Source organism: Diadema setosum, chromosome 5 (assembly GCF_964275005.1).
Source record: "Diadema setosum chromosome 5, eeDiaSeto1, whole genome shotgun sequence".
NCBI classification, from domain to species: domain Eukaryota; kingdom Metazoa; phylum Echinodermata; class Echinoidea; order Diadematoida; family Diadematidae; genus Diadema; species Diadema setosum.
In genome coordinates, this window is record NC_092689.1 from 45,011,989 (window position 1) to 45,037,816 (window position 25,828).

At 37.9% G+C, this 25,828-nt stretch overlaps 1 protein-coding gene across 1 annotated transcript in view; it reads left to right on the forward strand.

Annotated features, from left to right (window-relative positions):
• The window catches only part of LOC140228740 (rap guanine nucleotide exchange factor 2-like), a 125,156-nt gene that overhangs the window by 68,537 nt on the left and 30,791 nt on the right, over positions 1 to 25,828 (forward strand). The window contains exons 6-12 of the mRNA XM_072309021.1: positions 3,546 to 3,710; positions 4,690 to 4,740; positions 21,516 to 21,776; positions 22,565 to 22,637; positions 23,720 to 23,856; positions 24,914 to 24,999; positions 25,593 to 25,711. Coding sequence (XP_072165122.1) covers positions 3,546 to 3,710; positions 4,690 to 4,740; positions 21,516 to 21,776; positions 22,565 to 22,637; positions 23,720 to 23,856; positions 24,914 to 24,999; positions 25,593 to 25,711 — 892 coding nt within the window. The remainder of the gene's footprint in view (positions 1 to 3,545; positions 3,711 to 4,689; positions 4,741 to 21,515; positions 21,777 to 22,564; positions 22,638 to 23,719; positions 23,857 to 24,913; positions 25,000 to 25,592; positions 25,712 to 25,828) is intronic.

A 25,828-nucleotide genomic window follows, 5' to 3' on the forward strand; every position in this document is an offset into this window, starting at 1 on the left:
TGCTCTGTAGCCTTGAAAAGAGCTCATGATAGTTCACATATAGCTAAGCAGCTGTGTGGAAGGTTACAAGCTTCAAGGGAAGGTAATGTTTGATTGCCAACTGGCCTGTGAATAATGAAAAATGCAAAAGAGCTAAATAGAGGGGTAGTGAAAGTAGAGCACACGTCAGAGCTGTGACAAGAATCCTCAAGCATTCTACCATATCTTTATGTGTTGACTGACTTTTTTTTTTTTTTTTACTCTGCAGTCAGACTTTTTTAGAGTGTACTGTTTTCTGGTTTCCATTATGCAGGATCTACCAACAAAATGCTACAAATGAGTGAATCAAGACTTTGAGTAGATAATGTATGATAATTGCAAGTTATTCAAATTACAGTTGCCTCAAAAGATAACACCAGGAAAAACAACAAAAGGCTATATGCCGATTAAAAACAATATCCATTGTACGTCATTTGTGTTTGAATAAAAGGGATTTTTTTTTCAGTTGGTTTTATGATTTACAGTGTATCTCAACTTCCCTCCTGTTAACTGTATTAATGCAATTAGTGACTGGCTAAATAGTATTTCAATTTTTTTATTATTATTATTTTTTTTAGACGCCAGTGCTGAGGGGGTAAAGAAAAGACTTGTTACATTCAAAGTCAACACTTTGATAGATGAATAGATCTGTAATGAAGGAGAAAATGATGTGCAATATCTGCTGAAGAGTTTGTTTCTTTTGTTGTGGAAGATTCAGACAACAGTGATGGTAGCCCACAAGGGCACTAATAATATAACCAAACAATATCTGTCTCAACAATTGTTCTTGTGCTGATTTGTGTGTGCATACATGTACTTCACTGGCCAGTGATAGGATCCACGTATAGCTTCCATGTCAAATGGAATTCTTTTGACAAATTTGTTTGTGATATGTGTTGAAAAGTCTGCTTGCCTTGCATTCAGCCTAAGTCATGTATTTCTGTACTGCCCAGTTCATGTTTGTACATGTCTTCAGTCATCATATGTGGCCAAATGTGGAAAGCCTAGAATGCAGTGTTACTCTTCATTTTTTTTTCTCTTTTATTAAATGTATTGTTTGCAGTGACTTATTAAACAGGAGCAGTGATGCCAAGAGGATGTAGCAAGCCTCTAAGGGTAGACGAGGGCATTAATTTCATTTGCTGTGAAGAAAAATGTTCAGTGCGTTTCTTTTTAAATCAGAAGAGTTGATTAAAATGTAACTTTACATAGAAATATCAGATGAAAGTCTTAGTGGAATGTATGAAATACATACTTTGATGATTGACGGGGGACATTCTGTAACTCTCAAATAGTTTAAAAGTTGAATGATATTCAGTTGTTGTTTTTTACTCTACACTTCAGTAATAGCAACAGCTTGTTGAATGGATAAATGCACCATGAAACAGATATTTGTAATGATTTGTTCATTATATCATATATACAAATTTCATAATGTTCAGTTGCCTGAATACAGCAGAATTTGTACCATGGTAGATTCATTTGCACTGGACACTTTTTCCCAAACCCTACATCAATAGAACTGCATCTCATATCTTAGGTAGATTTGGACATACTAGTAATATATGCATGCAATGAGTGGACTGCTCAAGGAGATGAGTTTAGTATGCCTTTTAGTAGGGTGATTTGTGGTCATGATACAGTATATGCGTTGTCATTGTATGCAACACTTTAACTGTCTTAACTGTGTGTCCAAAAGGCGCGGGGGGGGGGGGGGGGGGTGATGCCATGATGCTGATCAAGGGAAAAGGGAAACCTTTTGTAATCATAAACTTTTGATCTATTTTCTAGACTGATGAGATGTGTTGCTTGGAACAACAAATGGTGAACATTATTTCACAAGTGCATGGGAAATCTCTCGGGAGGTGTAAATAGAATTTTTCTGTCCTTGAAAGTTATTTGGTCCTCTGGCTTCAGAGCTGTTTACAACCCAATCAGATGGTGGCATTCTGAAGATAACATGCATGCAACTGATCCTCAAAAACATCCTGTTATGTAGCATGTCTCTCTGTCCATTGCAAAAACTTTATTTTTTTTTTCTTTTGTGCATGTTACCTTGTACCAACGATATATTACTTGCGGTGTATACAGCAAATATTATAAGAGGATTGTTTGTAATAGTCAGTTCTGTAAGTGTAACTCAAATCATTCTTTAAGTGTGTTCATGGGTAGATTTGGTGGGACAACAAAAGTTATATTACTAGATTAATGAAGAGGTGATGATTTGACAAAGCTGAGCAGTCCACTCAAATTGTACTATGCATGCAATATGATGAAATATATGCACCCTTAGTCATCTCCCAGTATATTTTAACAAACCTAACATGTGTACTCATGCATATGTATATATCTTTTGCATATTCATTCTTTTCCCTCCAACTACACCACTGTCATTCCCCTTCTCTGTGGAATACAACTTTTGCACAACTCCCAAACCCCCCAAAATATTGGCATAAACACTATGGGAAACTTTCATTAATCAAATATGCCCAATATATCGACACGTTCATTAATCTGATACGCTCATTTTCTTTCTCATGGTTCTCCTCATCTGGAAATTTCAAACATTGCAATGTCCTTTTTTATATTATCTTTTAAACTTTCCAAATGTTGTGTTTCTTACATCATGCTGCTATCACGTCAATTCTGTAATAAAATTCCATGTGAAACATTCTGTTCTTACTTCTGTTTGATGAAAAATGAACATTAATGCGGGGCCTTTCTTCTGTCAAATTCCTTATCTGCCTTACCTGTGTATGGTTTTGTATGGGTTTTGTCTGGTTTTTACTGAATGTGTGCATGTATTTGTTTTGATGAATATGACTGAATTTTTCAAATCTGCATGCATGTTAATGTTCTTGTTTTCTGTTGAACTCTCATTTTCATTTCAACAATGGGACTTTTGTTCTGCATTCTCATTCATATTTTCTCATGAACATTGTTTTTTTTTTTTTTACTTTAAATGTTCACACTGAAATGTACAATTTTCATACTCATTTCATTGTAATCATTCTACAAATGTGGGATTACAAAATTCCTATTATATTTCTATCATATCTATTTTGCCACCTCATTCTCCTATGAATAAATGATGGTATAAACATAATGAAATCAAACTTGACTAAATGCTGACACAAAACCATTCTCAATAAATAATATAATCCAATGTTATGCGCTGTCATCTTTTGATTCTCACTCTCATATTAAACTACTATGCTCTCATGCTCTACATTGATAAAACAAAATGTATTATTCCACAAAACTTCTGTTCATGAACACAACATATTTTGATTTTTTGGCTAATTATGACCTATCTGAAAAAAAAACCCAACAACTACATCACTTGTCCAATGTCAACACACATACATCAACCCCCTCCCTTCTCTACCACACATATATTCCTTCTGCCTGTTTCCTCTCCCCAACCCCTATCTGTCTACCACCCCATCCCTAAACCCCCCTTCACCCCCCCCCCCCCCCACCCCCCATCCTGGTACACACACACATACACTATCTGACATCGGCAGATTGATTACCCCGATGCACAGTTACTACACCCTGGTCAGAGGCAGTCCTGTACCCCAAACAACCTGGAACGACTGATGGCCCTTGAGCATGATGAGATCAAGGTCTCGGCCAACCCAAGAGGGCGCTCTCTCAGTGAAGATCGCAGCCATGAAGATGACCATGAGGTAAGACTACCTTTTCTGTCATTAATTTTTTGCTTGAAATGACCAAAGCATTGACAAAAGCTTCTTTTTTTTCTGCACATGCATTGTTCATTTTACTATGTATTGTGTGCATCTTTGTTTCATGTATTTTGTACTTACAATGTACATGCCACCAAAAACTTATTTGCCAAGGCCAAATGAATATGTTCTTATATTTTTGATTTACTGTCCATACTGATGGAAAGTTTTACAGAAAGAAAATAAAAATCTTTTATGCTGTTGATTTGGCGTTGCTTTTGCAAGTGTGAAAACAAAGATACCTGTATAAATGTAAGCACATGATATATTCCAAAGACACTTTGTGTTTGCACTATTGAAATCGTCAAGGCAGCAAGGCAGCAGATTTGTCACGCTGAGCTGGCAAGACAAATGTTTATACAGTATTTTTGCCACAGCATAGCAGATATTCCACAGCAAAGAGTATTTAAAAGACAAAATGTGTGAAGGATGGTCGTGTGCAAATATTTCTTCCACAGCCAGCTGAATGTTTCACTACCTAGAAACTGAAATGTGCCATCAGCTTGTTGCTGGGTAGAGCAGTATAGCTTCAGTTATTCTGCAATGCATCCCAGTTGATATGTGTATGGCTGTGTTTCACAAGGTGATGGATGTGTATGTACAGGCAAATCCTGTTATAATGATGGCTTCCCAATGATTGTGTGGTATAGCGTGGTTGATCTGATTAAGTCATTTGCTTGTGCTTCTATGTGTTTATGTGCCTAGAAGTACTGGTAATCAAATCAGTCCATTTTATCCATGCCTTTGTTATAATGGGGTTGACTTGTACTCTTGAATGCCAAAAGAATGAAATTATGTTGTGATTTCTGTGTTTGTTGACTTCTATGTGTATGATGTATTCTGAATGCCTTTGCCTGACTCTTGGAATCTCTGTCTTATGTCAAGAATGGTTAATATCCTTTCTCTGCCCCTTAATTGACAGCCTCTTCCCTCTATACGTCTTGAGCGAGCACTGTCAGTGGGCAGTGAGAAGGTAGCGACAACCATTCTCTCAATCTTTTCTGGCTTGTCCTCTTTTGACTGTTTTTGTTTTGAACCTTTGCTTACACATTTTTCATCCATCACTCCACAACACTCGTGACACTGTTAAGCATGTTTGAAGACCCATCATGCTTTACTTACAAGTTTTTATTGTTTTTACACTTATTTTAGCTTCTTCTCATCTCTGCCATTTTCCCACTTCTTTACTAACTGCTTCAAGTAGTACATTTCATCCCTAGAGCCTTCCTTTCATAATGATTGTGATGAAATAGTCTTCCATTTGTATCCTTCGTTCCCTTTGCTGATAACTTAACTTTATTATATGTGGATTCATATGTCTTGATTCCCAAGACATGAAGATAATTTCATCATAATATGGATATGTCCGAGTAAGAATACTGAACCACAAGCGAATATTTCAGCTGAGACATTTTTTGAATATTGTTGTGTTACTAATGGTTGAATATTTATGAGTCTTATTACTTGTTTATTTGTACAAGCTTTGTCATACGGTAAGTAGAAGTGTTTGTACTCTATTCTAGGACCCCGTTTACAGTGCGAGGCTCGGCCGCGGCCGAGCCGCGGCCAAGCCGCGGCCGAGCCCAGCCTCGCTTCAGTGTAAACGCGCAAAAGGCCAAATGCGAGGCTAAAATTGGCCTCGCATTTGGCCTCGCTCTGGAGGTGGTCTCGGCCGCGGCCGAGCCCTGCCTCTTCTTGGTGTAAACGCAAACTGGGCCAAATGCGCGGCCAATTGCGCGGCCAATTTTAGTCTGGCTTCCAAACCCTCTGCCTGTATCTTTCGCTATTCAGGATATTAACCCCCTCAACGTCGAAAACTAGTATAGTTTAAGGTGGTTTTGTCCTGCAAAGGATTTTTTTCCTTCGGCAAAGGCCTTTGCCCGAACGGCGACTTCGTCGCCACGGAATTCATTTGGCAAAGGGTCTGAAAACCAGACAATACCAAATTGCGTTTGTTTACAAGCAGAGCGCCACTACGACAAAATATTGAAAGGTTTGAATCAAAAGCGCGGCCGAGCCCAGCAGTGTAAACGGACAAAACTGCGAGGCTCGGCCGCGCAATTGAGGCCGGACTCGGCCACGGCCGAGCCGCGGCCGAGCCCGGCCCCGCACTTACAGCTGTCATATGAAACCTTATTCAAGCTTGATTATGAAAATATGATTCACTTTTCAGCTGGCCAAGACAAATATGTTGCAGTATACTGTAAAACATGATATATTTGTGGCACGAAATTTTCGTGAATTAGAGCGGACAGCCTTTTTCGTGGCATGAAATTTTCGCGAATTGCCACTGGCGTTCAATGCATATAGTGTAGACAAGAAATTTCGCGTGCATTTTGATTTCGTGAATCTTGGCACTCGCAAAATTTGTGAAATTAAAATGCACGCGAACATTCCTCGTTTTACAGTATTTGAAATATATCCTGCACATTCTGGCAGTACACATCTCATATCATATCATCACCTCACTCTAACTTCTAAGTCAAGCAAGGCCAAAACATTGGCATACATTTCTATCCAGCAAGTGAAAAGAACCAAATGGGGCTTGAAGAGAGAGAAGCTGCTAAAGTGATGCCCTGTCGTCATGGAAACAGGTTTCAGTCCATCAGGAATCTCTGATTGGGTGTATTACCTGCTGTTGTTTCATCCAGCCTTTGTGGATAAAGAGAAGACTGACGTCACATGTCAATCAGGAGAAGACAACAGCTTGCTTTGCAGTGGGCAGCTCATAGCGTGAGATGCCCCCCTAAATGGGTTCTTGAATCCGCTCAGTTAATGTCAACCTTGATATTGATATCCACCACACTGATAATGCATGCATGTTAGGATTCTGGGTACACAGACATAAAGTAACATAAGGGTGATACTTATGTGCTGTTTACAAAGACGACTGTATAAGATTTGGGGCATGAGTGAGTAAATGATCCAGTGTTTATTTCAAGTTTGTGCATGTTCTATGATTGCCAACATTGATAATCCACATCTACTTTTAACAACAATCTTTGATGGAGACTTCTGCTTTAGTAATCAGAGATGGTATAATGTTATTCTTTTTTTTTTTGTAATGGGGTAAAACTGGATCCAATGAGATAGCTGGTAATATTTGACATTCTTTAATGTGAATGATCACTCAAGAGGTGCTAGTGTAATTTGTACAAATGCTGAGAAGAGGCAAGTTAATCAGGAAGTTCAGTCATAAAACTAGTGTCAAAGCCCTGTGCTGAGTTCATGTGGATTAGTGCCAGTCATGTATTTACATTTGAGCTCAACTGTCCAAATTTATTTTGACCTTAACATGATTAAGTATCCCAAAATAATCTCATGAATGAGGAAACAAAGAGTGTATGACTGAGGAAACAAAGAGTGTATTAATCTTCAAATATTTTAAAAGTCTGTTGTGTTGTTTATGTAGCAAAGAAGAACAGTGCTTTTTTTATCTTTTTTCATGCAAATAATTTTTTATGCACTTTGGATGATTCGCTTTGGATCAGGAACTGCCTACCTGGTCAAGTTGTGCATACCACGACCAGCCTGACAACATTATTTCTCCCCATTGCTGCATTTTTGCAGCCGTCTACTTGATCTATTATTTCATGAAGAAAGATGTATCCAGATTTTACTGCACAGGGTACACCTTTTTATCATAAATAAGAGATCATCAGCGTTGCACCTTCCTATAACACATTTGTTGTTAATCTCAGTATACCTTCTTGGAGCTGCAGGAGGGATTTACCTCATCAAGAATCAAGTGTCAACAATCCAATGAAATTATATGGCTTTAAACTGTTTCCATCTTCAATGTCTTGATGATCAAGTGCAGCAATTTCTCAGCCTCTAGAACAGCGTCTTGATGAAAACAAATTCATCTGCAGTATTGAAGAGATGTATTGGGAGGAACTCATGTATCGGGATGCAAGAATAAATGTAAACAAGGAGTGCTAAGGCTTTGCCCTCGAGGCTTGTGATGTGAAAGAACTTAGTCTTCTTTGCCCTCCCCTCACCCAGAGTGTCTTACACTCAAGTAATGAGCACCTCGTGTCTTCAAGTCTCAACCATTACCACAAAATCAATTTCCAGATCCATTTATAAATTAGCTGGGATTCCCCTCCCCATTTCCTGGGGGCTTTGCAAATCTAATCATTTGCAATTTGAACCATTCTCAAATTTAGTGCACTTGGAACATAAGCCCCCCTCAACTATACCATATGGGGCATGCACTCCTCACAATACAGTTTTCCAGTTACCTCGTTGTCATGGTTGACAGGAAAATGTGATAGTGCCCTCGCGTGGTTCTTGAAATTCTATCCACGCCAAGCTAAGAGCGGGACTTTACCCTGCCAGTGAAGTGAATCAATTGACGCTTGATTGGAAGAGCTCATTCAAAATGTCATCTACAGTGTACTTGGGATACCACACTTAGAAATGAAACCAAAGACCTAGTGCTCAGATTGACACTGTAACTACTCTTTAGGTGCATATATGATGCGTTTCATAGCCTCCTCATTGTTCTAATCACTTAACCCCCTACATGTACATTATATAATGTGCACTATTCAAATAATATATGAAGGATATAAACCGTGTACTGTATGTGTCCTCGTACAATGTATGCTTGTCTGACATTAATAGTTCGCTTGTCTGTTATAGTCAATTACCGGTATGATCCATAATGGGATGAGAGATAGAATTCCCAAGTGTAAGCATGATTCCATTCCAAACCCTAGCAGACAAAGGCCTTTGCATTCCTGACTATTTTTCTTGGTGTTACACAGAAATAATATCATTGAGAATGATGACTGATCAAGACATAGAATAGAATTGAATCAATCGTGGGATTTGATGTTTCAATTGATAGTTACTATGTTAGCTTTACCAAAATCTATCTCTAATAATCATGAAGAATAAGGATAAAATTCCTGGAATGCCTGTACTTATCGCCACCAAATCAGCTTTATGTTGTAGAGGAAAATTAAGTAAGAAATATCTTGATACAAATTGCCATCCCCACAAAAATTTTATAAAGAGAATTAAAAAGGGGGAAATTTGACAAAATTACTTTAAAATTGCCATAAAAAGTACAGAGCACCTCAAAATTCTTTGGTCTATTCAGGATCCCAGAGTAGCTGTGGATCTCACCCCATATCCCCTCCAGAAACTTGCCATCACACCCTCCAAGGATCCCCCCTGCATTACCCTGGGCCACACCCACACTGTGTTCTGCTTTTGCCCCATTACTAGCCCCTAATGTTGCTGTCTTGTGGGTAGTCAGAGCAATGAGTGTGGGCTTCTTCTAAATCAGTGGACAAAGTGTGCCAAACTACTTCCAAATTTGCACATGTCATTATCAATAACTAGTTTTCCAGCTCCCCATTAGGAATAATGCCTTCCCTCTACACATGCTTTATATATTTGTTCCCTTCCCAAGCTGGTTTTGAAGTCCCCCATCCAGTTCTACCTTTTTATCTGTCTGTTTTCATTGAATGTTGATGTATCTGTATTTTCATGAATAAATTGGCTACAGTCTTGCTGTATAGAATATTTTCCTTGCCTGTTGCTATAATAGTGCATACACTTTTTATGTTTGAAAATTTGTGCAATGTATCATTGTAACATTGTACATTGTAATATTTCTCATTGTGAGTCATAAGAGTTTGATCTATATTATTGGTTAGCTTTTTTTTTTTGTCTACCTCCCCTCAGATGATATCTGTTAGCCACACTGATTACTGAATGGCTTATTACATCCTTTTGAAAACAACTGTTACTTTTCTAGCATGGTTAAATGAATAAGATGGTTTGAGTGTTTTCATGATTTTTTCTGTGTACTGCACCATCCATCATATTGCAGTGAGCATCTTCCTCTGGTTGGCCATCCTAAAATACTGTCAATTTGTATGTGGTATAGTGTTCAGGGGTAATTTGAAGCTTCATCGTTTAACTCCATGCAAATCTAGAGGACCTTCTGCATCTAACCCCCAATCTGTCTCCTTCTCATGTAATGGGCTATGAGAAGCAGCAACTCTGCTGTATGAATATCGACAGAGGAAAGACATTCCTATCAACCATGGCAACCTTCTACCCCCCCCCCCCTTCCCCCATCATCTTTTCAGTATAGCCAGTGGCCAAATGATTAAGTCAAGTAGGGACCTGATTATCCCAGTAAGGATGTTTGCCTGGTCCCTTGGAAGCCTGTGTGAAGTCCCCTTCCAATGGATGCAGAATAAAAGAACAGGAGAAAAGATGGCAAAGAGAGAGAGAGAGAGAAGGGGGGGGGGGGGGATGAAATGGGTGTGAGAATCGTGTGAAGGCATCACTCCCTTACACTCCAAAGAGTTTCCATGCTCTCCTGCTGCCCTCTTGCCAACGGCGTCACTCAACCCAAAAAGTGGTAAAGAAGCAGTCCAGTGCATGTGTGTGTGTGTGTGTTTCTGCATCTCCCCTCTCTCCCATTTCTCCATAACTCTCCAGATATGTCTGGAGGACACTTGAGAGAGAGAGATGACCAGAATTCACCTCGTAGTCTGGGCATAATTGATTTTGCGAAAGGAGGCAAATACATGTGTTTGGCTAAGGATCAGAATGGTGTTAATTCAGAAATATGATTCCTGGTGAATAGCATACGTGCACATTTTAATCTGATTTCAAGTGTGCATAGGTCCTGTTCTATCCTTGTTCTGAATTATCTCTCTTGCTTTAATAGGCCAAGGAGAAATGCACTTTGCATTGTGTGCTTTGAGCCTGAATAGAAAAGGCACTATATAAATATTGGTTATTATTATCATTATATGTTGCAACATACTATTATCCATTTGGTATCACACCCTTAGTTGTAAATCGCTGGCACTTGTGCATTCATTTCACATTATTTTACCCAACTTTATACAGGTGTTAAGTATTGCAGAGTAGTTTGAAGATTAAATTTGGGCCAGATAAGCTCAATTTGGCATGTTTCGTACGATGGATGGGTTGTGTACAGCCATGCATTAGATTATGTTCTCGTGTGGGAGCAATTCAATCCTTATCATGCAGTGGATTGTTATACATTCTTTACTCTTCAGTGAAGTAGTGGAAAATATTGAATTAGAATCATAACACAAGGAAAGAAAGTTTTAGGGCTGTCAGCAATAATTTGATTTCTTCCAAATTAATCTACCCCCCTCAGTAATATCAAGTAATTAGATTGCTAAATTCATGTACATGAGGTTCGAAATACAGTTGAACCTCTCGTATCCGGACAAGTCGGGACCGGGGTTCATCCGGATAAGGGATTTGGCCGGATACAGGAGACTCAATGCTTTATACATGTACATATACATACACATGTACTGATGTATAGCCCATTGTAGTACCACGTGTAGTAATGTGTATACTGCAACCTTTCAATTGTTACATTTGGGGATGTTTCGGGATGTTGAAATGTCTGAAGATAAGCAATTTGGAAGGAAATTTGATGCAATGTAAGTTAATCATATTGGAAGTAATATGTAATTCATGTGTGTTTGGGTAGGAGTTCTCAAGGAGTTGGGAATCCCCCTTTCTTCCCACGTAATTATTTAAAAAAAAATCACAGCGAGATTGCGTCCGGATAATAGAGAGATCCGGATAAAGGGAGGCCGGATAATAGAGGTTCAACTGTATATCAATTCTAAGGTTTATATCTCATTGATTTGAAACAACATTTGGTAGCCATGTTAAAGTAGAATAATCACTGTAAGCACATTTAGACTAGCAGGAAAACAAACATTGATTATGTATTTTGGTAAAAACATTGAAAGTGTAATGTCTTTGTAGCAACAGAGATATCAATTTGATTAGTATTCAAAATGACCCTCTTAAAGATTTCTCTCCATATTTTGAATATCATAGTGTGATGAAATAGAGCAACGCATATTACATCCCTAGAATAGTTCTTCAGGTACAAATCCTTTAAGAAATGTTGAACTACCTTGGTACAGGCGTATGTGTGCTATACTGATGCCATGCTGATATTCTGAGTTATTTTTATTACAAATAAAACATTACAACCATCTTAAGTTACATAGGATGTAGAAAGGATAATGAACTTTTGTTTCAGAGATAAACAGCACTGTTGGAGAATGTATGTGTGTATTAATTCATTCAGTCTACATTCTGTTTGCATTAGTTATTGGTAGGCTAGGTAACACACTCTGGTCACACGGTGAGATCATGTACATCAGACTTAAACGGGACTGCTATCTCACAGCAAAGGGGAAGTAGGAAATGTGTGAGGGGACGCGTATCGGATTGCTGAATCAACAAATGGACTGTTCACACTTTCTCTCACTTTCTACGGCCATATCTAATGAGCGTGGCCAAATAAAAGGGCGCAGGGATAGAAGAGACTTGACTGGGATAGAGAGAAACAGAGAGCCAAGGGAGAGAGAGAGGAAAGATGTCCAATAACTTGGTTTTGATTTTGCAATGACCATGATAGTGTACTTGAAAAAGTAATTTCCTTCCTTGTTCTGCTGCATTATATGTTAAGGGTGCTTCACCAACATTGAATGAAAGAGGGAGTATGTAAAGTGATTGTTATTGTTGTGGTAGTTCTGTATTCATATTGCACACAGGCAGAAGAACCCATTTGTTTATGTTCACACAAGATATGCAGTGGTATGGCTTCTTTTCTGCCATGTCAAAATAGCCTGGTTTAGTTGAATGGTGTCATAAATCAATAATGGTGATATCCTGTTAGAAAATGTGTTACTTCAACAGATGAGCTTTTTGCATCAGTTTGATCCTTTACATCATTCTAGTACCACTAGCCTCTTTTCTTCTGACAATATAATTGCAAGGATTAATCTACCATCATCAAACATTATAAGGACTCCTAAATCCTTTAGATTGTCAATTGTTCTTTTGCATGTGTGTGTGCGTGTGTGTGTCTGTGTGTCTGCTTGTCTGTGTGTATGGGTGTGTGTGGTAATGAACATACAAACACTAAAGAATAGTATCAAAACGAGTAGTTGGAAGACACAAATTCCAGGATTTTACTGAAATCTACGATTCCATTCTTAGAAAGTGTGAGCACTTCCCTTCTAGAATCCTGACAACATCCGCATCATGTTTCCTGTACTTACTATAGATGTCACAGAAAACAAACATCACATATCCTTGTCATGTCATCTGCCTTTTCAGTGGATTTTTAAGAGCATGTATCAGCTCATTGCCTCACAACTACCCAAAAACCCCCAAAACAGATACAAATATACAACAAGATCAAAAGGTTGAAGCCAAGGCAGATAATGGTGTTATCTAAGAGCAGCTTCCTACTCCGGGGAAAGTAGAGCCGCAAACGAGGACATCAAATAGATGTGATAGAGCAGAAATACTTTAACTGTTACTCTTTGCAAGATTTAATACTGTTTTTCCTTGCTAAAAATGGTGTGTGTATCATGGAAAATATTGTTTTCCCTAATTCTAGTACTATTTATGTCTACTGCAGAGAAGGTAAAATACTGTTTTCTCTACCAAAACTATGCTATTTCAGCTCTGAGAATACAGCAATGTTGTTTTAACAAGGTTGGTATTCCTGATAGAGGAAGGCATTCTCATACCTACCTGCAACGATACAAGACGGACATTTGATCTACGTCTCTCCCACTCCTACTGCTGGTCTACATGTAGTACAAATACAACACAGAGCACAAGCCTTTACTGCACCATCCATCTTGTATCATGTTTCCTTTACTTCAATGTGTGCATTGTGCACTAAAATTGCTTTGATTTTTAGCAGTCTGGTTGTGTTTAGCGTTTCAACAATTTTTCCTGTACAGAGTAGACTTCTTTTGAATGTCTGGCATTTTCTGCTGGCTCTAACACAACTGGACAAATCAAGATTATTATATAATACTGAAGGGAAGTATTGCATTTAAAAATCAGACAGCAGCATTACCATATTGATTGTAGGCAAGCTGCTACGTGCTGTCTGTTCTTCAATCGATACTGAAACAGATTGTGTAACGTGATCTACAGGACATGAATTAAGTAAAGTCATAGACATAGGCAAAGAATGGAAGGTAGTAGAAAAGAGTGAATCAAAAGAAGAGTCACATATGAGCCATTGTGCATCGGTGACTTGACATCATTAATTTTTGTTTCATAAAGATATCTGTCCCAATACAGTAATAGGTCACTATAAGATTTAAGTCACAATGTACCACAGTATTATGGACGTTTATACTTGCAGTTCCATCAAAGTCTTTTTTTCTTTCATTTTATCATAGACTTAAGCCATGCATTCATTCACATTCAGTCTTCTGTAGAAGAAGAACCCTTCCCATGGAGAAATTTATTTCTTTTTGACAGGAACAAAAGGGAAGTCAAAGGTCCATAAATGTTGTAGTAAAATGAAAGATAAAGAAAATTATTATCATTTGAGAGTCAGTAATTCATTAAAAAACAGATATATTTTCAACTAGAGAAGCACTCTTGAGAGTGCAGACCTCCGCCAAGCAGCTAATATTTCCGGTATTATAATATTTCCACCACTGATCTTGTTCTTCCATAGAGATCAGTGATTTCCAACCCTGGATACGTATGCATGTTGAAAATGGCCCGAATTCCCAATACAGAAGCCTTTTGTTTCGTCATCAACCCTCAACTGCATGGCACCCCTCGCAGTTAGAGCACGCACTTTAGTGCGCGTATGAAAACCTAAAAACATGTGCAGCGTAACTCCCAAGTTCATTGACCCTACCTGCCAAAATATTGAAAATCCTTCATTATATCCATAAAAGTTTCTGGATCATTACCAAAATTTAATCATCTGTTCCTTGTGTCATTCTTCACCTTTCCTGCAAGTTTCATCTAAATCCATTTCCAACTTTTTCAGTTATTTTGCACATGGACAAACAAACAAACAAACAGTAAAGTAAACTTAACTTCCTCCCTTGGCGGAGGTAAAAATATGCACCCTATTGTAATTCAGCACTTTATCAAAAATAGCAGCCACATCAAAAACAGGCACTTCATAAAGTTGTTTGGTCATGTGACTGTATGGTTGCCTTGTGGGATGCTCCCTGCTAAACTGCCCTGAGAATTGAGCTGTTGTGCATTTTCTTGCAATAGTTCTGTGTCCTTGTTGAATAGGACTCACTCCAAACATATCAGATATATAATGTTATGTTGTATGCTCCAAGACAAAGTAAAGGCCATTAATTCTCCTTCCAAATCAAAGGAAATCATGCTGTTATTTACACATGGACATGAGGGCGAAAAATCATGCATCACAACTATCATCCACCCAAGTAAATTACATGAGGCCCCAATTGCAAACCACTCTATATTGATATCTGTGAAAATGTAGATTGTATGGCTGTTAAATTTCTTGTCTCTGAGGGTGGGCTGTTCTACGATTTAGGGCTGCACGTGCAAATGCTTGATCTCCCAATGTTATATTTGTTATGCGTGATGGTATTTCCAATAGATGATTGAGTGAGGGAGAAAGTTAAGATTAAAGTAGAAATATACCATGTGTCATTGTCTTGTAAATTTCTGGTGCAATTCCACACAATGTTTGATTTGGGCTGTGATTAGCTGAGTAAAATCAGATGAATAAGGACAGAAATTTCATCTTAATCAGGCCATAGAAATAATTGAATTATGGAATGTTAATAATGTTCAAATCAGTTGTTGTTGATGATCCAGCTCGCGGACTTCTTGAAAAGATGCTTGCAGCGTTCTACAAATAGTGATCATGTGGCCTTGGTGGAGGTTTGTACTCTCCAGGGCTTCTAGTTTTGAGTCCAGGTTTGATGAAGGCACTGCCATTTTCTGTAGTTGATTTTAATCTTTTATTAAAGCCGAAGTGAGCATGGTGTTGAATTGCATTTTAATGACTTATGCAAAGCAAACCAGTGGTCCTTGGGTTTGTATGGAGAAAGTCTGTAATAGGAATATTAGATGTGAGCTTACCAGCAAGAATGTATTATGCCGAGGCAGATTGGTGCCATGTATGTTTCATGTTTCATGGCAGTAGAAAACATGCCCAGACACACTAGCGTAACATAATACAACAAAAGGTTTGCAGTCTGTTGAGATCTTGTATAAGTAAGAACTTGTGCTTGAGTATAAGAGGCATGTTACAAACAGATGTCATGTATTAAATGAAAATCATAAAATCTATTTGTTACAGACACACAATATACATGTTTATTTGATACACTTTAATGTTAAAGTAGCTATTTTTAACACTTCCTTTGTGTCGAGACCAGCTTTATTGTGGAAGTAGATTGTCTTGCAAGAAGCCATATTTTTTTCCACTGAATTTCATTTCTGTCCAACAGAGATATCTTTATTCCATTATAGAATATCTTCTCAAAAGCCAGGTGTATGATATGTACATCCTTTTTAGAAAATGTGTTGCTTAGTTCCAGTGGATTGTTTTCATAATGTACTCTTCTGTGGTATACATACTTGTATGTTGATAGCAACTTGCAATTTGATATGTCTCAGCTTGTACCAACAGTTTGTTGTGCTTTTTTACCAGAGAAGCATCGATGTATGTATGTAACTTACACATATTTCTAATCTAAAGCACCATAGAAAATCATAACATTTTTCACTCAATTTAGATGTGTTGTGAATAAAGTGTGAAGGTCATTGTGTTGCTTCAGAACTTTGAGAAATATTGATCGAGATTAAAATTTATGTCTCTGTTTAAAAATGATGTGGGAATCAACTAAATGGTTTTGTTTAATGCTGACAATCCTAATACATTGTGTATCAGAAATTATCATCAACCATATGAGCATGGTCCTTCCCGTCCCTCCAAAGTCATTGCACTAGATTTTTTTTTTTTTTTTTTTTTTTTGGAATAATCACCATGCCTTCCCGAAGTATTCAAACCCAGGTGTATCCTAGTGCTGCATGCACCAGTCAAAGAAAGCTTTTAGGCATAGAGAGTGGTAGCTAGAATGGATGACCATCACCTCATGAAAGTTTGCATTATTGTTGTCATCATTTCTTGTTCCCAATAATGATGAAATATTTGTCATGTATTCCCTCCCCGCTTGCTCCTGCCTTGGGGTCCCTGTAAGTCTTCTCATACAATATATATCTGTGGCTTTCGCATTTTGCTTATACCATATCTTGTGTGACTTGGAAATAAATTCATTTTGTTGTTTTTGCAGTTTTTATGAGTTTTTACTTCTTGTCATGGAGTGTTATTCCAAGTCTTATATTCTTGTGATAGCATTCTTTGTTCTTTATCAGTAAAAGAAAAGATCAAAGCTGAAGTTGTTCTGATTATTGATGTGCATGATGATGGTAAAGGAGAATATACCTCAATGAAAAAAGATATTTTGAATGAAAGGAGTGAGGAAAAGGCATCAGCTTACTGGAGATTTGAGCAAAATTTGATGATAGGACTATTGGAATAATCAAGGAGGGAATAATCAATCAGCAAATCAGTTCACATTGTAGCCCACAGGCAGTACTCTCAGTCATGGCATGATATCATATCTCAACGATATCAAATACATTATGTGGGATCCCCCCTCCCCCCATCCAACACACACACATTCTAGTATTTTTCATGTGAAGTTTTAAAAAAGAAAGAAAGAAGAAAATCATATTTTGTGTGTGTTGATCTCCAATGCAAATGGAACATACTGCACAAGCAGTTTTGAGGTTGATTTTAGACTCATTTTCAAAGAGCTAGAACTTTGGTAAGATTTTCAGTGATATTTATACTTTCATTCAGACAGCTATTGCTTTTACTTGAGGGAAATTCTCCAATTGTTGCTTCTTTTTTGTTTCTCTGTATGATGTGGCACACATACATTGTAGTGCTTGAATAATGATATTTGGTTTTCTTGTTGTTGTCTCTTTCTCTCTTTTGACCATGCTGCGTTTCTGTGCTTTCAACGCGATATGATTTTTCGTGCACGCTTCTCGATCGGTGTACCAAAACAAACAAAAATTTGTTGAATCCGAACACTTCCATGTGAGTATGCATGGCCAAAGAAATTCCTGCACTTCTTGTTGTTTGTGAATATTTTATGTGAAATTACTGCTCAGTTTACTTTGGCACCTCTTGTGTATTTGGGGAGAAAAGTTTGATGTGTTGCGCTTTGTACTGGTTGTTTGCACAAAAATGAATACCCTGTCTTGTTGCACAACTATTAAACAATGATTGATTTCCCCTTTCCTCCATACCTACTGACTTTAATACCCTGTATTATCTACATGACTGCATTATGACTTTTACACTCCATTGATGAACCCATGCGACTCTGACACTTTGGTAGTTACAGAGTGTATAATCATGATATAAAAATTGGTCTTGGGAATCAAGGTCTACATTGTATGTATTCACTTTTTGGAATGCTCAGTTCACTGAAGACAGTAGGTCTTGAAAGATCTTTTAAACCTGCTGTAGGCCTTTATTTCATGCTATATATTTTGACATTTACTCTGTGGTGGAATGCTTAAAATGGGTTTTGATGATTATTTTAATTTGTGTGCCCAACCATATTTTGCCAAGTTTTTGTCAGGAATTTCATTGATTCATGCCTTGGGTATACCAGTTAGTGCTCAAGATATCTAATGGTTGAGGATTAGTTGTTTGTGTTTTCATGCATGTGGGACTATATTGAGTTGTCTGGGAACTAGGTTCATGTATAGAAAAAAATGTGTGTTGATCAAGCTAATGATAAAACAGAAAATAAACTGAGCAATATTATTCAGTGACATACAGAATTTGTTGATATTAGGTTAGTGGACAGGCAGAATGTGTTATAAATCACCTAATTTCAAGTAAAATTGTGATAATCTATTTACATTTTATTACTTAATCTGTTGTTGCTGTGTTTTTGTGACTTTGAAGTGACACTAATGTAATCAAGGGTCATTTCCTTCGTTGTAAGGACAGTTTATACTGCAGTGGTTTGCTAGAGGAAGTAATCAGTAACCACACATAACGCACACACACAGACGCATACCGCACATACCATACATACATAATGCACATAAAAACAACAAAACAACACAGATAAAGCTGGTTAAGAGTTAGTGAAGATTGATAGCTTGTTGCTTGCGATGGATATCAATGCAAAACATGAAATGATTATCATGATGGTGAATGAGATAACCCGCTGTCTGGTCTGAAGATGTACACTTCCAGTAAAGAATACACCTCATTTCTCCTCTGGCCGTATTTCAGTCAAATTAGGAAATTTGCAATGTAAAGCTTTATCAGATCTACTTACAAGCTCCTCAGTATAACCATACTGACATGACCAAGTTGCTATTGACCAGTGCATGTAGAGTATTACGTAGGATTCCTTGGGTATGTTTTCTGCTAGTGTTGTGAGGGTACCAGTAAAAAATGCAGTTTGTGGACTCCCCTTACACAATGAGCATCCCACAAAATGAGCACTCTTCATTTTTTATTAAGGGTTATATTCAGTTGGATGGACAAACTGTGTACAGCTTTGACTTTTCAGCTGTATATCTTTATTATTGCAAAACTAAATAATGTTCTGAGGAAGTGTTTGAAAAGTAAAATACAAACAAAAACAAAACGAAACAAAAAAAAAAAAAAATCTGACCAACGGCAATACTTGTACACAGAATTCCAAGTACAATTCCTCAATGTAATACAGTTAAAGCCAAATTTAAAACATTCAGTGCTTAAGAAAAGTCTTAAGAAATCAGGACAATCCTCCACAGAGTTTCCACTCAGTTTTATATTTTGCCTTACTTATCAAATCATGAATTAGCCGGAGGTTGTTTTTTTTTTTTTCCACATTTCATCCTGAAACCAATACCTGTGCAATGTACATGTATGTACCCTTATTTCTACTAAATCCTTGTCTCTGTGACTATTATTCACACCATACATAGTGGCTGATGGTTCTTACAGCCTACCCTTAGGAGGGGGGCTGTGATAGATCAGGGTGCAAATGACCTTTTCACATTGACAAGATCGCACCATTTTATGGATGGCCTCAGATCGGAATCCGTGTAGTGTCCTTCAAATGTAGGATGTGTAAAACATCGTCACAGATGAAGATGCATAGGGTCTGTCTCAGTGCCTGTGCATGGCAATATCTTCTATCACGATATCACGGACTAGGACACAAGAAAAGGGGCTGCTGCATGTGATACTGTATGTAACGCAACATTATACTGCATGTCTGTATCTATATCACTGCATGTTTAATGTACTCTTACCATGTATGCGGCTGCGTGTTGTCATGGCTTGTTGATGTTTTGGCTGACTGATAATTATGAATTAATGCTGTAAATGCATGGCACCATTGAACTGGGTGATTTGGTGAATTCAGAAAAGTTGACATGTTCTTTAAGTGACAGAAAAGGTCCGATTGAGGTCTTTCTTCTCTCACTGTAACATCATTTCTTCAAATACCAAGAAATCATTGAGAAATGTCATTATGTCTAAAACTGCATACATTATTACTCACGAATAGACAAATCACACTTGAGTTACGAAAAGCAAGGTTTTCATGTAGACTGGTGATTATATCTTTTCGGAAAAAGCAGGTATCTGTCATTGGTAACATTACAGCTATCTACATACATACATGTTCATTTCATTCTGAAGGAATTGTCATTCAATTTCAGAAAAGGTCTGATTCTGTGCATTGCAAACTCGCTATACAGTAACAGGAGTAAACAGTTCATGACACGTCCAAGAAAGTGAAAAGAAGCCAATATGCATATGTGCACATTTTTGCAATCTGAAAAGGAGTGGAGCAATTTACAGAGCTCCACCTTTTTCTTTTGTTATACATTTATTGTAGGTATGAAATCTTCCAAAAATGCCACACCCTATGAATGACAGCACAAATTTTGATTGTAATGAAGTGTGTACTCAGTAGACTTTATTCCAACTACAAACAATACACTGGTATTTCAAGCTGAATGTACAGTGTGTGTGACTACTTAGACATGGATATTAACTTTTGACTCACAAATAATCATATGTCCAGACATACTTGTTTAATTCTTTTAAAAGTAATAGAGATTATATGCGTGTTGAGTTTCCATGACAACACCATTAACTACTTGAGTGTTTTGAATCCCTTGATTTGATTCCTCTTCCTGTAACCTCCCCTTCCCATTTTCCCCATTTGAGAATTTCCAATATATGAAAGTGTACCTGCAGAGTGATTTGTTTATTCTTTGACCAACAACTTGTATTGGATTGCAGTCTTTGTTGTGATGTGTGTTTCAGTGAACTAACGATTATCAAGAAAGATTTTGATGATGTGTTCACACTAACAGTGTTTTAAAGAGCAATTCTTCATGTCGTGCATCTCACTCACTATATCATTCCTTTTCTTCACTCATTATCATATTTTTTTTTTTGGCCAATCGCAATATTTGAGTAAACTCTCACAAAGTATCAATTTTGTTAATTGGAGAAACACAAGGTGTTCAAAGATTAAAAAAGAAGATCACGGCTGACTCTTGTGCTAGATTCTTGTGTATTCAACTTGATCAGCACCATCAAGTAGATCCATGTTTTCCTTCAGTTTCATTATGTTTTTGTCCTTTTTTGGAGTGAAGGGAATGGAAGGAATGAATTGATCACTACCCTTCAAAGGTCATGTTTTCAAAAAAATATCCCTTCTTCCCTCAAAAACAAAGCTGAAGAAAATCCTCTACCACTTTTAGTATAGTTGCAATGAGTGTGGTATTATGTAGAACCACAAATTCACATTCATTTAAATCAAGTGTAATCATTTTGTTCTCCAGAAATACAACAAAAAGGACCTAGATGATGTACAGATCATCATGGACTCCAACCCCGACCCTCATCCCCGCCACCTGATGGCGCTCTCTGCCCATAATACGCCAACCCACACCATGAGCAGTGGGGATCGGAGCTCAATGCACAGCAGTATGAGTAGCAGCTTCTCTGACCTGTACTCGGCCACGGAGGGTCAAGATCTGGACCTTAGTGGGCTGGTGGAGAGCACTGTGGACTCGGATGAGGAGGAGTCCAGCGAATCAGGGGTGAGCTTGGGATCTTGGGATGGGGCCCCAAATGATGATTAGATCCTCCAAATGAGTCTCCATTTCTGTTGATAAAGAACATTGTATGTCAAAATTGGTCAATATGTACTGTAGCCTACTTCTTTACAAGTCTGGCAATTGGCAAGCACAGAAAACAAATGGTAATGATAATTATGATAAGAGATTGAATGAATGAATTTATCAGTGATTCCCCACTCCTGTTGGTAAATTTCTTCTCATCATTTGTCATATATTGTACGAGCTGAGATTTTCGCGGTGGTTTTATTTTTGTGAATTTCGCGAATCGCCTTTGAACCGCGAAAATAACAACACGTGAAAATAACAATGCGCAAATAACTACATTCAGTTAGACCCTCGCAACCGCGAAATTAATAACACGCGAAAATGTCCTCCGAGTAGCAATTCGCGAAAATATCTGTACGCGAAAATTTCAGCTCGTACAGTACAAGTATTCAACAATGAATAAGTAATAGCTGTGTTTGAACGATTAATGTTACATTTTGGTCATGTTTCAGTATGTGGTAGCAGATAACAATTTCTATACAATGATTGTTGTTCCTTGGGTGGCAGTTTCATAAGAATAAGTCAGCAGTGAGCACTAAGATGTAAATTTATTAACCACTTGTATTTTGCATTAGGTTATGTCAAAATTATTGCGTTTAATGATTAATAGTGCTTGCCAATCAACTTGAACAATATACCTTAATAGATTTGAGACTCATAACCACACATTGTTAACACTTCACTTCCAATCTTGCCTTATACAGTCTATTTTGGTGCGAGATCTGGTCAGAGACTGCTTGGAGAAGGACCCAATGCACCGAACAGAAGATGAAATCGGTAAGTTTCTCTTGGGTATATAGCACCATCAGATCATACTTCATTACCAGTAGCAATCTCATGGATCTTGTCAAAAACTGGCCAAGCAAGGTACTGTATGTAATCTGTCATATCCTGAAAACAAAAACAACTGTATTTGGTTGATTTCATATTATTTAATTCATGACACAACTCCTTATTGTCTTTATGTGAGAGAGCCAAACTTTTCTGGAAGGACTGTGACTCTGTTCATGTGAAGATTTGGCTATAAACCACAGAGTATCCTGAAAAGAGGAAATGATGTTACCCAGCCATGGAGTGTTTGCAAGACAGAACACCTAGTGTCATTGATTTCAATGAGACATGGTGTTAGCTGCCAACTAGCTGTGTGTTCCGTCTCCAGACTCCGATGATTCATACCAATGAGAGAGAACCTTTACCTGTTTAACATATCATGGTTAAAGAAAATGATGGTTAAAGAAGGTTTAACATATCATGGTTAAAGAAGATGATATCATGGTGAAAGAAAAAAAACATGATTTTTTTTTTGTGTTCATTGTATGAATTCAAACAGACCTCTTCCTGTTCCAAGACCAGTCTCAAACCCCATGGCATGTAAAGTAAAAAGAATTTATGTGTACAAGGTGGATGTATGTCTTCCTTCAAGGCCTGTCTACAAAAGCATATTTGTCCAATATCTTATGCCAAAATATTCACATTGTTGCTTGGGTGACAAGACCTCATATCTACAAAATGTCAAATGTTCAGGAGAGAGAGAGAAAAAAAATGACAGCCAAAGCACTATATCATATGGGACAGCCTTTCCTTTGACATACCTTGGTAGCTTCATTTTTTGGGTAAGACAGCTAGGATTTGGACAGGACATCACTTAACTGATTATCTGACCATTAATCAAAAAAGTCGTTTTCACCAAGATTTGAGACACAAGGACTTGTAATTGTCACCCCAGCGACGATATGCAAATTTTCTACTGTAATACACAAAGCATTTGTTTATTTAATTACATATTCCAAACCCGCACTATTAGCAGAAATCATGAGAGATAGTGTGACATTCTGGCATTCATTCTCTATCTTTCACAGAACTGCTGCTGGACTTCATGCGACACCTGCCGGCCTTCGCCAACGTGACGATGTCTGTGAGGAGGGCGCTATGCTCCGTCATGGTCTTTGCTGTGGTGGGCAAGGCAGGGACAGTGGTCATGAAGGATGGGGAAGAGGTAATGGATTCCTTTATGGGCTGCCTCAGGAAACCAGGATTATATTAACCAATTGAAGACTAGTCTCAAGTATACTCGGGCAGGTGTCTATGAGAAACATGTGTTATAGTGAAATCAGCTCATCCTCAATGGTTAAATGTTTTAGAGAGAAATATTTGTGACCTTTTTGAAAAAAAAAAAAGGATGCTTCAATTTTTGATACATTATTATTTTATTATCACTTGACTCTGTGAGAAGTTGTGGGATTTCAACTCTCGCCAGAAGAATGTTAGCACTGAGCTCTACCCTTCAACAAGAAATGTTTGAAATCCAATCAAAAACAGATGTATAACCTCGTGTCTGCTGTTGTAAGTCTTCAAGCCTCACCGTGTCTGTGAATCAAGATTACTGCCACTTATGCTGGGTTCCCATTGTTATATAATTGGCTGTGTGGGTCATGATTGACCGTGAGTAGCTGATCACGGTATTTGCTTGTGTCTATCACAGTTTTTGCCACAATCATTGATTGTTGCACAAATTAATTGTGGAGTAATCACGGTAATCTTATCAGATCTTGAGGTCAATCGTGGCAATTGCATTTTGAACTGTCCAAATCTTTTCTACGATCATTCATTGCGATTGCCATGGCTTACCTCAAGATCTGATAAGATCTGATAAAATCACTGCGATTATTCAACATTTAGGACCATGATTTCAATCCTGGTGCATACTGTGATAGACTTGAACAAATTTCTGCAATCAGCTATCTATGGCCAATCTTGATGTGCTTTGCTGATCAGATGATAGCGGGAACCCAGCATTCCAGGTTGTTAGCCCCTACCCCACCCCACGTCAGTATGATTTCACTAACAGTTCAGAAAGTCCAAGCTCCTGTATTTACAACAATTGGTCCCTCTCTTGTTCTAACTGGAGACTTCATCTTTTGCAGGCAACTAAAGTAATTTGCTACATGTTGGCATAATCAGTGATTGAACTAGATCCTATCAGGTATTGATAATGATTAAAAGACTGGTGTTCTCTGCCTTCTTGTTTTTTTTTTTTTTTCTGTCTGGAACAGCTCGATTCATGGTCAGTCATCTTGAATGGTCATGTGGAGGTGACCAAACCAGGAGGGGAGGTGGAGGAGCTACATCTTGGGGACAGGTAAGATGAAGAAGAATGTCTGGAGAACCATTGATCAGGGGAGCATAGTGACATGACGTGATGTGACATGATGTGACATTTTAAAATGAATGAAAAAAAATTAGTGATTCATTCATTTGGCAAGACAATGACCTCTTTGTGACACCTTATCATGAGATCTATGACATTCTGTCACGGTTTTCAAATCAGTTCAACCAACAGTTCTCCATGTATGTATTTCAGTATACTAGTAATCAATTTAAAGCTTGAGATGTACAATAACATTAAAGTGCAAATTAGTCTAGGCTAAACTGTCATAAAATTTGTGCTTTAATATGAGGGCATTCGTTTTGGCTGTCGTTAAAATTATGTCATTTGGGTTTAGCCCCCTTCCTGCCATCAATGGGTTTGCTGGTTCAGTGGTACACTTTTTAGTACGATATGTCACTCTTGTTAGTCTGTCTAATGTGTCACATATTGATATATTTGTATTTTAGGTTGATACAATGACAGCACGAGTCTTTGCAGACAGATGATTTTGATGACATCGTGCTTGTTACTATCGTTTGTTTGCTTTGATGTGAAGACTGATCCTTTATCCCACTTCCTTGTAGTTTTGGTGTCCGTCCGACGATGGATAAACAGACACACTCCGGCACAATGAGGACCACAGTGGATGATTGCCAGTTTGTCTGCATAGCTCAGGAGCACTATTACAGGATATTAACACAGGGTTAGTCAAACTCCAATAGCTTCACTGTGATACCCCCTACTTCACACCATGTTACCCTCTACTTTATACCCTGTTACCCTCTACTTCACATCGTGTCACCCTCTACTTCTCACCGTG